The sequence below is a fragment of the Engystomops pustulosus genome, chromosome 10 (assembly GCF_040894005.1).
Source record: "Engystomops pustulosus chromosome 10, aEngPut4.maternal, whole genome shotgun sequence".
Taxonomy (NCBI): Eukaryota; Metazoa; Chordata; class Amphibia; order Anura; family Leptodactylidae; genus Engystomops; species Engystomops pustulosus.
The window spans coordinates 84,945,278-84,958,514 of record NC_092420.1 but is presented as its reverse complement, the minus strand read 5'-3'; the positions used below and the strand labels follow the sequence as shown (position 1 = coordinate 84,958,514).

Sequence of the window (13,237 nt, the reverse complement as noted above, 5' to 3'; positions counted from 1 at the left end):
TCCCACAAGCAAGTTGGACCCTATCCACAGGAGAGTCTAACTTGCCGATTGGTGGGGGTCTCTGTAATGGGACCCCTACAAATCACCAAATGTTTCCTCGTTGCACCCTTCGTAGCACCATTGAGATGGCTGGAGCAGCCAATGGCACATGGCCGGAGCAGCCTCATTCATCTCTATGTAGCTGTCGGAGATGACCAAATACGGCGCTCGTCAGTCTCCGTCAGCTCCATAGAGATGAATAGGACAGCCACGCGCCACCGGTTGCTTTGGCCATCTTGGTGGTACCAAAAGGGGGCAACAGCATAGCCAAGAATATATTAAAAGAATGATGGGAACCAGGTTTGGTGTTGCCTACAAACAGCATAAAATAAACCTAATTATGTGTCTTTACCTTCAGTTTTACAAAGTTTCCCTCAAGTGTCTGACAATACATTAGTATTACAAACCATTTCTTCTCACGAGACACAATGTTTCAATGAATACAACGTGTGGGAGTCTCTCATACTCATAGTATCCCACATAATGTATCCCAAACCAATGCTCCTGTCTGAAGGCCAATGCACTTAGAAGGATGAGTCTATTTGTGGCTTGGTGGTTTTCATGATGATTTTCCTAGAGGCAACATGAAAAGTCTACTCATTGTATACAAGAGAGAATAACACAAGTGTCTGACATACTGTATCTTTTATAACAGGGCTTAGCAGGACCAGAAGGAATCCCAGGCCCTAAAGGGATTAGAGTAAGTTGCTGCATATTTTGGCATGTGTGAAGTGCTGAGATGTAATGATCATGTGTGACGCCTGGTGACTGATAACTACAGAACGATGACTTAAGTCACTCCAGATACCTGCAATTTGTATAGCTGTGTAGTTAGACAGTCGGGAGAGCTGAGGATACGTAGGGGCTTCAAAGTAAAAAAACCATCACATTTCATCACATTTTTGCAAACATTAAAAAAACTAAGATTAATAAACACAAACTGAACATAATAAAACATAAAAGAGTTTTCTGCCTGGGGCACTTTATGTATGTGAGAGTATTCCCCGGCTGAAGAAAGATTTAGAAGTGGGAATTACATTACTCATAGGAAAATATCATAAAATATCACAAATTGTGTAAATTGTGGGGCTGCGCTGCAAAACCTATTTCTGCCTGTGGACAATATCCTGCTGCTTGTTAGTTAAAAGGGTTAATGGTAAGTTATAATGTAACCGCTGTCCACCGTATAGAGGATAACATGCTGATAACGGGAGGTCCGACTACTGGAACCCCCACTGTCATGACTGGACTGATAATGTCCAATGAGTAGTCTATGGATTTAAGGAAAGTCATGAGGGGAATCTGACATGGAAACGTTGCTCCCTGGAGGAGTCCGGGCGTGACAGACGCCTATAGCGACATTTTGGGTCCCCGCCTCTTTTGCTTGTGCAAGGCTTCCTGAAAGTCATGTTTAATGTTAAAGGAAATCTACCATCAAAAGTGGTCACTATGCAAGTGCTGAGGAAGCAGGGGAAAGTAAAACAGTGTATCAGCCTGTAAAGTCAGATCTCAGATGGGCTTAGGGAGCCCCTCAAGCTCATTAGCATAGTTGTATAAGTTGATTTTAGAGGGAAGGAGGCTGTGGAGGCCTGGCTCTATGAGTAAGTGGCCCTGGTTTATCATGATGGATTTTGATGGTAGATTTCCTTTAAAGGAAACCTACCACTTGGGATAGGGCTTATAAGCTGGACATGCCGTGCACCAGCTTAGGGTGAGCTGGTGCACGGCATGGTGCTTTCCCGCACCGGGGTCCGCGTTCGGCGCACCATGCGCGCGACCGTGCATGCATCTGAATAGGAAGTGGTAGCGCGCATGGTGCGCCGAGCGTGGACCCCGGAAAGCCAGTAAGGATATAAACATTAATAAACTGTTAAAACACTTTAAAACTATTTAAAAACATAACGGAGATAAGCGCCGGCACCAGCTCACCCTGAGCTGGTGCAAGGCATGTCCAGCTTATAAGCCCTATCCCAAGTGGTAGGTTTCCTTTAAGGAGGAGGCCTTACCATGTAGCTAAGAGGCAATGGAAATTGTATTTGAATATTCCGCAGATTCCTCCATTCGAGCATCCAATACCTGTAAGTCTCCACACGTCTGCAGAGGTAGCCCATGAGGAGACTTCTTATTTCCTGAACCACTGCTCCTCTGTGCATTCTCTATAACTTAAAGTTGTTCTCGGCTATCTCCAGCTGTCCCATGGACAGTGTAATGTAAAACAGTGTTCATCCGTGACAACTGATACCCGATTTTTTTAGTTAATTTGGCAAGGTTATCCTGGAAAATCATTTTGAGGCCAATACAGAAGTAAGCAAAAGGAAAAAGTATCTGTACTCATCCAGTTCCCTATTCCTGTGTTGCAGTAGTGATCTACTTCTTGGCTGTCCAAGTTGAACCAGAAGTGTCAAGGGGTTTCAGGACCTTCTGCAGACCTGCCGACCATTGTGATACCGCTTGGTCTAAATCACAAGTCCCGTTTTAGTCAATCATTGGCCTCAACATGCCCCATGACGTAGCATAGGACCAGGGCCGGCTCCAGGTTTTAGTGGGCCCCTGGGTGACAGAGCCTTAGTGGGCACCTTCGTGGGTCGCCCTCCAGTGGCCACACTGCCCCCCCTCCCCCTGCGGACACAGTGACCCCCTCCCTCCCCCTGCGGACACACTGACCCCCTCCATCCCCCCTCCCCCTGCGGACACACTGACCCCTTTCCTCCCCCTGCGGACACACTGACCCCATCCCTCCCCCTGCGGACACACTGACCCCCTCCCTCCCCCTGCGGACACACTGACCCCCTCCCTCCCCCTGCGGACACACTGACCCCCTCCCTCCCCCTGCGGACACACTGACCCCCTACCTCCCCCTGCGGACACACTGACCCCCTCCCTCCCCCTGCGGACACACTGACCCCCTCCCTCCCCCTGCGGACACACTGACCCCCTCCCTCCCCCTGCGGACACACTGACCCCCTCCCTCCCCCTGCGGACACACTGACCCCCTACCTCCCCCTGCGGACACACTGACCCCATCCCTCCCCCTGCGGACACACTGACCCCCTCCCTCCCACCTCCCCCTGCAGACACACTGCCCCCCCCCCCTCCGGGAAAGAAAAAAGAACTCACCTTTCCTGGTTCCCCCGGAGTAGCGCTTGCAGCTGCCTTCTGTCTTTGGTCTGGGCCTCCCTTACGCGCCGGCCCTGAAGCCGGCACACGTGATCTGATGACGCCATCATGTGCCCCGGCTTCAGAGCATACCATCCGGAGCGCAGCTTCGTGGGAACCAGGACAGGTGAGTTTTAGATTCTGCCTCTTTGCTGCGCTCCCGACAAGCGCAGTATAGAGGCAGAAAAGTAATTGATCTGGATGGTGATCAATTGTACCAGTGTCTTATAGCGACACTGGTACAATTGATCCGGGGGCCCGAGTGGGCCCCTCCAGTACCCCGCGGCCCCACACTTGCCCGGGTTGGCCGGGTGCTGGCACCGGGCCTGCGTAGGACTTTAGGGGGGGATATTTCTACTATTAATAACAGTCCCTATATTGTATATGAGTATTTGGTGCAGCAGGACCCCAAAGCCTTTAATAATTAATCTTGTGCACTAGAGAGTCCAATGGGACCTCTGTGTTTTTAAAAAGGGTTCAAGACATAATTTAGTTTCTTCGCAGCATTGGGCATTGTGGAATAGTTTGGACTCCAAGTAAGACTTGACCTTCCTGTGAGGGCGATTTGCTATTTATTTTCCACCATGTTTCGTATTTGACCCATAAAAGGACAGGCCTAGTTGTCTTTTGTAGGGTTTTTGTTCCTCTCTTGGTAAATCTTTTGTTGAAGATCTTATTCCATTCACCCTTCTTCATATGTAATATCGTCATACAGTGAGGAATCCACAGGAGCCTAGACCCCCAGGAGATGTGTCACCCGGTCTTAGTGGATCTCCTACATTCCCATCACCATAAACCAGCTATAAGTAGTAGGTGACAGGTGGACTTTATATGGTCCTTTACCATAAATACCAACACTTAGTCATTTCCTTTCCTAGAAAGGAGACATATAAGTCATAAAGTAGACATAGACAGGAACGCATCCAGTCTCTCTGCCTTACTGACTAATCTCCCATCCAATGAATTAATCATGGTTGGACATCTCGCTTTGCCACCCCTACGACACAAGTCAGTTGTCAATCACCAGATTAGTTAACACTACAAGAAGAACGGAAACCTGAGCAAGTTATGGCAGCCCTGGATTCTGCAAGTACAAACACAACAATCAGAAAGTGGACAGAGAAGGATTATTCTCCATCGAGGGGCTTAGGAACATATTTGTATGGGGGGAAGTTGTCTACAAGTGACGATTAACATATCATATCTGCCCCGAGCTTGGCAGCTCTCATCCACAGCACATGTAACCAGGCAAAATAATTCGGTATATATGACATATCCCCTGTATGAATGATACACATTTAACAAGTCCATTCACCCAGCAGATGTTTCTCTACATACCCCCCGGGATATTTTTATGCATGACTTGTGTATTCCTTTCTGTATTTTCCAGTAGAGCCTTGACATACTCAACCCTCAAAGAAGCCGAGTTGTTTTAGTGGTTCTGTGATAGTAGACGTCGCGATACTTGTGTGTTTAAACTTATAATGTAAAACGAAATTTTCTATTTGTTTTAGGGTTTTATCGGAATCCCCGGGGTGCCAGGACCTCCCGGACCTGAAGGAGAACGAGTAGGTCTATTTCATCTTACAGCATGATGGAGATTGAGGAGTAATTTACTGTGGGATCTCCTAATTTATTAAGCTTCATTATAAAGACAATGAATATGAAAATCTATAGAACTATTTATTTTTCTCTTTATTTTAGGGTATACCAGGGCCAGCTGGAAAGAAAGGACCCAAAGGTGGGCTGGTAAGTAATCAAAGGTCTTCAAAGTTTATTGGATCAAATTTGTAAAATATTGTGGGGGTAAAAACAACAGAACAAGTTTTTATAGACAGGGGTGATCCCCTAACTGAAGTGTCATGGAAAGTGATAAGGAGACCCAATAAAGTTTCAGTTCCGCCATGTGTCCTTTTCAAATATATGAATAACTCCCCACACTCGGGATTGGCTGTAGAGGGGCAGGGGGCGTCGCTAAGCCAAGTGATGGGTGTTTTCATAAATTTGAAAAGGACACATGGAGGAGCTGTTTCCCAAGGGTGGGGGGGAACTGCTCCTTTCCAGCCACTCCCAGGGGACGAGTGCCTAGTCACACAGCAGATGCTAGTGAAAGGTACAATATAACATATCTTTTTTTCTGTAAAACCTATTTTTTATACAGATACACTTTGGCAGTGTATGTACTATGCTCTGTGGGGACTGGGGGAGTGCTAAAAATGGGTCTCCTGGTGACAGGATCCCTTTAAAATTCTGTTCGAGGTTGTGTACCAAACACAAACCCACACCGGCAACACCCAAAATCAGTGCTGGCCGGAGGGGGGCATGGACCTAAACATTGCAGTTCTTGTCCACTCATCACTAGTCATGGACTCTATTCAGTAAACACTCCCTGACCAATCTGCTCTTTAGGAAAGGGTCTTCTTGATGGAAAAGACTTCTATTTGCAGTTCTGTAGCACACAGAACCACAAGCCTGACACGATCTGAAAGACAAGATACTTATCTTTAGGATGACTGAAAACAGTTGGTTCTAGTTACTATAGAACCAAAGGTCGGGGTAACTAAAGTGACAGGCCCCTTACAGCCTCTAAACATGACTCTTCTCAGCAAATATGACTTTTTGCTTATTTGCATAAGACTTTGGAGGAGATAAACAGGTGAGATGTCACATAAAAGAGGGAAGTCTAGAAAGGACATTTCATACCCTACCTGAGGGTTTCTGATCTAAAACCTGGTGACTGTGTCCCTTTAAGAGCAGAACATCTCATAAACCAGTGTAGTGTGTTGCATTTATATGGGGTTTTTTTGGGTATGCAAAAAGGCTAAGATCTCATGTACTATACTGCTATTATTAGGTTACACTGGGCATACCCTAAAACTTATGATGAGCTTTACCTACTTTAGCATCTAGAACATGTATTGTGTGATTCTATTGTTGAACCCTTTGGAGTTAAAACTTTACTATGAAGAATTCATTTCGCACAGTCAGACGGAGTGCGCACTTGGCCGGGACAAGAAGAAGATTAAGTTTGTAAATGTTGCAACTTGGCGAAGTTCAGAGACTTTATAATACCATATGTTTACTATGCCGCTGGCTTTCTGCGCTCTATAAACAGGGCCAAATGATGTCATGCAAAGCGGACATGTGCTTTACTTCTAGAAATAGGTACAGTAACTGGTGCTGAAATAACTCCGAGGTGTAATGAAACTGGAACCCGACCAATTCCAGCACTTTCCCGATCCTTGTAACTGTATCGTGTGTTTAGGAAGCCCGTCCGAAAGTCAATGGTCCCTTTGGTGGTTGGACTATTACGGTACTCGGAAAGTCTGTAACTTTTTTCAAAGTTTTAATTTTGAAATCTGTTATTAATGCGAGAAATTAATTTATTGTTACTAGTAATTATGTCAAGCGCTACAATCTTTTCTCTACCAATGTCATTTTGTAAAGGGGGTTGACTGAATTAGAATATATTGGACATCCGTGATGGTCGTGGATCTTGGGTGGTCACCGCTTCAAAGTGACGCCAAATACATCCACCAAATTCATTAAGTAGCCTGTGAGCTGCATATTCATCCTCAAAATTCATCACCAAGTGAAAGGGTTAAGCTGCAAAACCAAGCAGTGGTAATGGGGAGACTAATAGATCCAGGCACAGTGACTGTGGTAATCTTCTTATATTTGTTTTCAATGGCCTCTTTCTTTCTAAAATCAACTTTTAAAATTAACCTAATGAGCTCAATGAGCTCCTAGGTGAGTTAACTCCTTGATGTAACTTCACAGGCTGCTACAATGAGCAGAGCAGGTCTCCCCTCCCCCTGCACTACCTGCTACTGCTAGATTATACAGACATATGGAGGAGGGAGAGAGCAGGGCATTGGGTGAGACATGTTCTGCTCATTGTAACAGTCTGTGAAGCTGCAGCACTGAGGGGCTCTGGTAACCCCACTCAAAGTCCTTTGGGCTCATTGGCATAATTTTAAAAGTAGATTTTAGAAGTAAGGAGGCCTTGGATTACATATATATGAAGATTACCACTGTACTTGGATCTATAAGTAAGTGGTTTATCCATGCTGGATTTTGATGGTAGAATTTTTTTAAAGAGGATATAGATTGGACCTTGGTTTTAGGTTCCCAAATCGACCTGTATATCATCTTTACATGGCCCCTGTAAAAAGAAAAAAAATATTCATATTTACCCAAATGTAAATCTGATGAGGCACATCAGCAGATCCCACGGTGGAGCTTCCTCTTGTGTTGCAGCAAGTGAAGCTGGGACAATATCCTGGCTTTACTGCACATGTGCCGCACCTACAGCGCTTGCTCAGTGTCAAGTCGGAGTGTACTACGCCAGCTTCACTAGCTGCAGCGAACAGGAGTCGGGAGCTTTGGACGCGGATAAGTATAAATAATTTTTTTGTGACCATATACCGGGCAATTTGGAACACTAAACCACAGTTCCATTAAGACCTTTGGGTGGTTAAGTGTCCGAAATCACCATGTCAGGTTCCCTTTAAATTACACTGTAGCACAGAACGAAGGCATCATAATCAATGTCAACTTGTTACTGTGATTTTGAGTCTATTTTTTGGTTCAATTGACTCACTGTATCTTGTGTTCCTGCCTTTACTATGTGATCTACTAAATGGAGGCTGTGAATAGCAGCTCTTGTCCATATCTGGTCTTTGGAGAAAGAAGACTGTAAGAAAATCCATTGTAAGATATAGCATCTCGGGTTCTTTCAGCCTAATACAAATAACCCAGTGTGTAATTGTATACTAAGAGGTCAGAACTCTGGAGCAAAAAGAGGGACAAGCATCGGACACGGAGGTATTCCTGCTGATTTGCTTTCTCTACGGATCAGATGTTTACAGGGTGACGAGGATTTCTCACCAAGTCCAGGGATAGTGTTATTGGGGATTTGTGAAACCACATATGCCATCAGTATGTCATTACCCAAGTAACTGCTGTGGGTCTACATCTCTAGACGGCGTCCTACACCATACTCCTCTCCTGTAACCTGGGGCAGATTTCGAGCTTAAACTGAATTACCCAATGGGCATATTGGCGAGGTAGATAGCCATGGACCATGTGCTTAGAAATAAATTATTTATTTTTTTCTTATTTGTCATGTGATAAATGTGATCCATCTCTACCCTGGACTCCTACAGTTCATAGATCAATTCATAGAATGAAAATCCTAACATAGTCTAACACAGTCAGCAGGTCCTGCACCTCCCTGGTTTTCATCCTTTAACCCCCTAAACAGGACACAATGCACGGAGATCACTGGGCTACTTCTTCTTGAGGTGGTCCTTGACAGCCAGGAGATCAAAATTCCCCAAGCTTATCATCATAACCTCCTAGATGCCACATGGCCCACAATGCAATATTTTGTGGTTCCCCCAATGTGATCATACTTCCTTGTCCGTTTCTGGTTGTTGCTTTCATGGATTTTCCATGTCATGGGGAAGAAGAGTAGTGAATAAGGTGGGAGCATAGACCATTGTAATGCAAGACCATCCTTAGGACCCCCATACTGGATATTCGCCGACAGTCTTACTATAATTTGGAAAATTTTGAAGTCAATCCTGGCAAATTTCAGTTTGTTCTGGATCAGAAGTGGACTGAGTGTATAAAATCTTTACACAAAAGTGAGTGCACCCTGTTTGGTTGCGGCTTTTTTTAGGGGGGGGGGGTTAGAAGTCATGATAGACGTCAGTAACTGGGATTTCTGCAATATGGGAGGCTCCTACTAACTTTAACCAACCGGCAAAATCTGTTCCAGTTGTAATACGTACTGTGTCATTTATTCTATTAGTGTCTATGCCTTATGTGACTCTCTATAAGCGTGCCAAGGTTTCTATGTCCAGGAGCGACTTTACCCCCTGCTCCCCTACAAGTTACACTTCTGTGCAGCTTTGTTTCCTAGCACAGGTATGATATACTATAGATTATATTATACTTTTTCATCCCTATTTTTTGTAAGTATTTGTTAAAGTGGCGTTTCAGGAATTTTGGTAGTCCCCTTTGAGGTCACCCCTTAAGTACATGTACCGTGCTCCGGTTCCTGTGTTGCACCAGGACTTACAGTCTTCAGCACCTACAGACGGCTAGAAGTCCCAGGAGCAGTAGTGGATTATAATAAAGGCCCAAGCTTTCTAGGCAGCACATGGACACCTAAACCACCATCCAAATTTTATATTGAGAAGTACCGTCACCCATGAAATCCTTGAACATCTGTTCCTGCTCTCAATACAGATGTACACAGGAGCCATTTCAGGACTTTTGAAGGTCCTCCACGGGTCCTAAAACCACAGATTGTAAGCAGGAAAAAGGGACACATCCTCCGTCCCCCAAGAAACTGATCCTAGTACAATATGTAGGATGTGTAGTGATCCTAGACTTGTAGGGACTATAATATTCATACAGCCCGGGGCCCATGGCAGTCTAAATCCACCTCTAGCTGGAGGGGTTACTGAACCTTATTAGTCCAATATGAGGCTTCCTGTATCACACTTGTGATCTCCTATGGTTTGAGGAAACCATGTTTTGTCCCATATCCCATGCCCTCCAGCATTTCCATATGGGCAGTCAGTGCCAAACTGGAACTAGCAGCCAGAGAAGGGGGGGGGGGGGTACAATTTGGGTTCTTTTGCCACCCCTGTCCAGACCACAAGGGTTTTCTGGAAAACCTCTGTAACGCGGGGGACAAAATCTCAATGTGAACACAGGCTTAGATGTGCTTGGCAGGTGAGTAGGTCAACACTTGGCAATGTTCTAGATACAATACATTGGGGCTGGTTGTACGGAGGATATCTTACCCAGCTCAGAATTTCCATTTGTGGGTGGAATTACGACACCAGTACTTACAAATACAAATTGTACTAAAAAACACAAAATGATTAAAAATGCAGAACTTGGAGATGTTTACCACATGGCTTAAATAAAAGCTTCACCTTAGTTCATGAACTCGGCAGCGTGACTCAGACATTCCCAAAAATCAATGATTTGTTTTCACATTAAAAAAAAAAATTAAGAAGCTATTACTAAGAATGCAGATCTGGGTGTGTCGTGTACAACAGTAGCGCTTCTTAACCACAGCTGTCCTGAATCTTATAAAGCACTCAAAGGACCACTAAGCTCCTAAAACCAAGATGGAGGCATATGGAAGGCATCTAACCTAGGCAGCTATGCTCATGCTCCTTACTGTGACGAGACAACACAAGATGTACGTCTATTATTGGAATATTTAAAGGGATTTTTACACAATTTACAGAATTTTTTAATACATGAACTCGTGCATTATAATTCGGATCATTAACATCAGATTTGTAGGGTCCCATATCCACAACCTGCATTGATCAGTTGATACCGGTTGCTGCACCACCAGTGTATAGACCCAAGAGCAGTCAACTCCATCCATCTTTAAAGGAAATCTACCATTAAAATCCAGGCACCAAAGATGTGGTAATCATCTTATATTTTTTTATCCATGGTCTCTTTCCTTCTAAAATCAATGTAAAAAATTATGCTAATGAGACTGAAAAAGGCTATGGGCGCAGTATCAGAGCCCCTCCATGTTGTAACTCACTGCTAGCGAGATTACAGAAAATGAATGCAGGAGGGAGGGTGAGTCTGAGATGTGCTGCACAGTGTAACAACTGCTTGTGAAGCCAGTGTACAGGGGACTTCTATGATGCCCATAGCCCTTCAGGTTTATTAGCATAATTTTAAAAGTTGATTTTAGAAGGAAGGAAGCAACGGCTAACAAATCTAAGATTACCACAGTCATGGTGCCCGGATCTATGTGTAAGTGTTGATTTAGGAGGTAGATTTCCTTTAGGCATCTAGTTTGGGTTACTGTGTATACCTGTCACTCCCTCCAACAACTTTAACTCTTTGGGTTCAATAATAGGTGTCACTCCACTAAATCCTTTGCAGTTTGCAGTAGAAATTTCTACTCCTGCCTCTACTATTCTTAAGGATAGAAAGACAATTTAAACAGTGGATTGACACTTATTATAAAGTACACAGAGTTGGGATTGGTGGAGGTGTTAAAAGGTCCCCTTTAAGTGCCCTCAAATGTCTCATGTAACAAGAATAACTCTATCTAATCTGAATTGTAGTGTTCTGTATATTCTAGGTCTCATAACGAACAACTATCTCTTCCTTATGCTCAGTGAAATGAATTTCTCAGTTTCGGACTCCATCTGTTTCCGTCTAAGGACACAGATGTAGGTGTTAGAGGGGGAGGTCACAAAGATACATTGAGATCATTGACAACACAATGGAAGTCGTTCTTTTGTGGGTTGAGGCTAAAGATTAGATGTAAACTTCATGTTATGGCCTCTGGGACTATGTGGGATTAACAGCAAAATGTTCTCCAAGTGGAATCTGGATTTACTCAAATGGGTTATCTGGACAGGACACTATCTGTACATCTGAATCTGAGTTCCATCAGCAGGAAGGAAAGCTGCTTCCAAAACACAGCTATTACCCTGGGGTAACCATACAGGCCCATTTACTTCAGTGGGAGCTGAGTTGCAGACACAGCACCTGCCCACTAGGGATGACCTGTTCGAATTCAGGTTTAGCTCATCACTACTGGCCATCAGTGCACTGAGCCATCTTCTTCCAGCTCAGCACCTGGTCAGACCACAGACCCCAACAACTGATCATTACAGGGTCGTGTGTTGCCCCCCTAATCCTCAATGTCTGACTCGGGGTCGGCGCCAGCACTGGGCATACCTGGGTAGTTCCGGGGCCCAGAGCTGCTGGGGGCCCAAATAAGGCTGTACGTAAGGAATCCATAGTGGGTTAAGGGGACTCTACAGAAAATAACCATGAGGGGGCTGTTTGGTATAATAAACTAGGGAATATTTTAGGAAGGAGGAGACTGTGAATTATAAATGCCACCACGTGAGTTCACTGCAAAGGGACCCACCGAGGCTCTTTCTCCCAGGGTCCTACTGAGAGCTGGCCCTGACCTGACTAAAGTTGAGTGGTTCCAAACCGCAGCCCGCCTAGCCTCGACATGTTGCTTGAAGGGCCACAGAGCCAATCAGGCATTTATGATGCGTTTTGTAAACGCAATACAGGATTTGCCCATTAATCAAAGTTTGGTCCTATCCATCGGATGGATACGGCTTAACTTGCTGATCAGTGGGGGTCTTAGTGATGAGACCCCCACAGATCATGAAAACGATTGTTCGGTGGGGTCCCAGTTACCTCAGTCGGACGCTCCTGGAGAGTAATGAAGCAGATGGCTGTGCATGACCATTCTGCTGCATACATCTCAATGGACCCGACGGAGATCGCCGATTGAGTTTTAGTACCTAGCATGCTATTCAGGCTCTCGTCTGTCAGATGGGTGGTCCTAAACCAGAGCAGACAGCTGAGCTCCACCCATCTGACAATATAGATCTAAAAATAATGACACAGATTACTTGGGAATGTTGAGTGTTGGGAAAGTTCATCCATAACTTGTTGAAAACAATGTGGAGCAATGCAATTTTTAGTCCATGGTCTCTAGTGTGAGTAAAGTCTCCTCAGCTCTGCCACATCTCAGAACAGCTGCTCACAGCCTGCACATTACACTCAGCCTTATCAAAGCAAATAACATGATGTAATCTGCAATCTGCCGCCCAGAGACGGCAAGTCCTACATCCCGCGTACTGCAGGCCACACCGGCTGAGCACTCATTGCTATTGGTCTCATGACCAGAGACCAATTCTTTAGCTTTGCCAAAAATTGGCCCTGATATCCCATATCCAGTGACCCAATGACAAATGTAGCCTATAAACCAGACACTCCAGTACTGCACAAGATGTAACAAAAAGTATAGATGAATTACCACCTTAAAGGGGAGTTCATAGAGTTGGTGTAATGTATGCACCAAAAAGCATGAATATGCAGGACTGTGATTGGACATCAGCTGAGTTGCATATAAGTTTACAGATTTTTTTTAACATCGCAACCATGGAAAGGAACCATTTAGAGATAAGGGCAATGCTTTTCAATCAGTTTTTAATGAAGTATTTAT

General features: G+C 44.7%; 1 protein-coding gene across 1 annotated transcript in view; it reads left to right on the top strand.

The window, feature by feature from the left end:
- COL24A1 (collagen type XXIV alpha 1 chain) overlaps positions 1 to 13,237 on the top strand; it is a 166,671-nt gene that overhangs the window by 72,389 nt on the left and 81,045 nt on the right. The window contains exons 10-12 of the mRNA XM_072126722.1: positions 695 to 739; positions 4,710 to 4,763; positions 4,900 to 4,944. Coding sequence (XP_071982823.1) covers positions 695 to 739; positions 4,710 to 4,763; positions 4,900 to 4,944 — 144 coding nt within the window. The remainder of the gene's footprint in view (positions 1 to 694; positions 740 to 4,709; positions 4,764 to 4,899; positions 4,945 to 13,237) is intronic.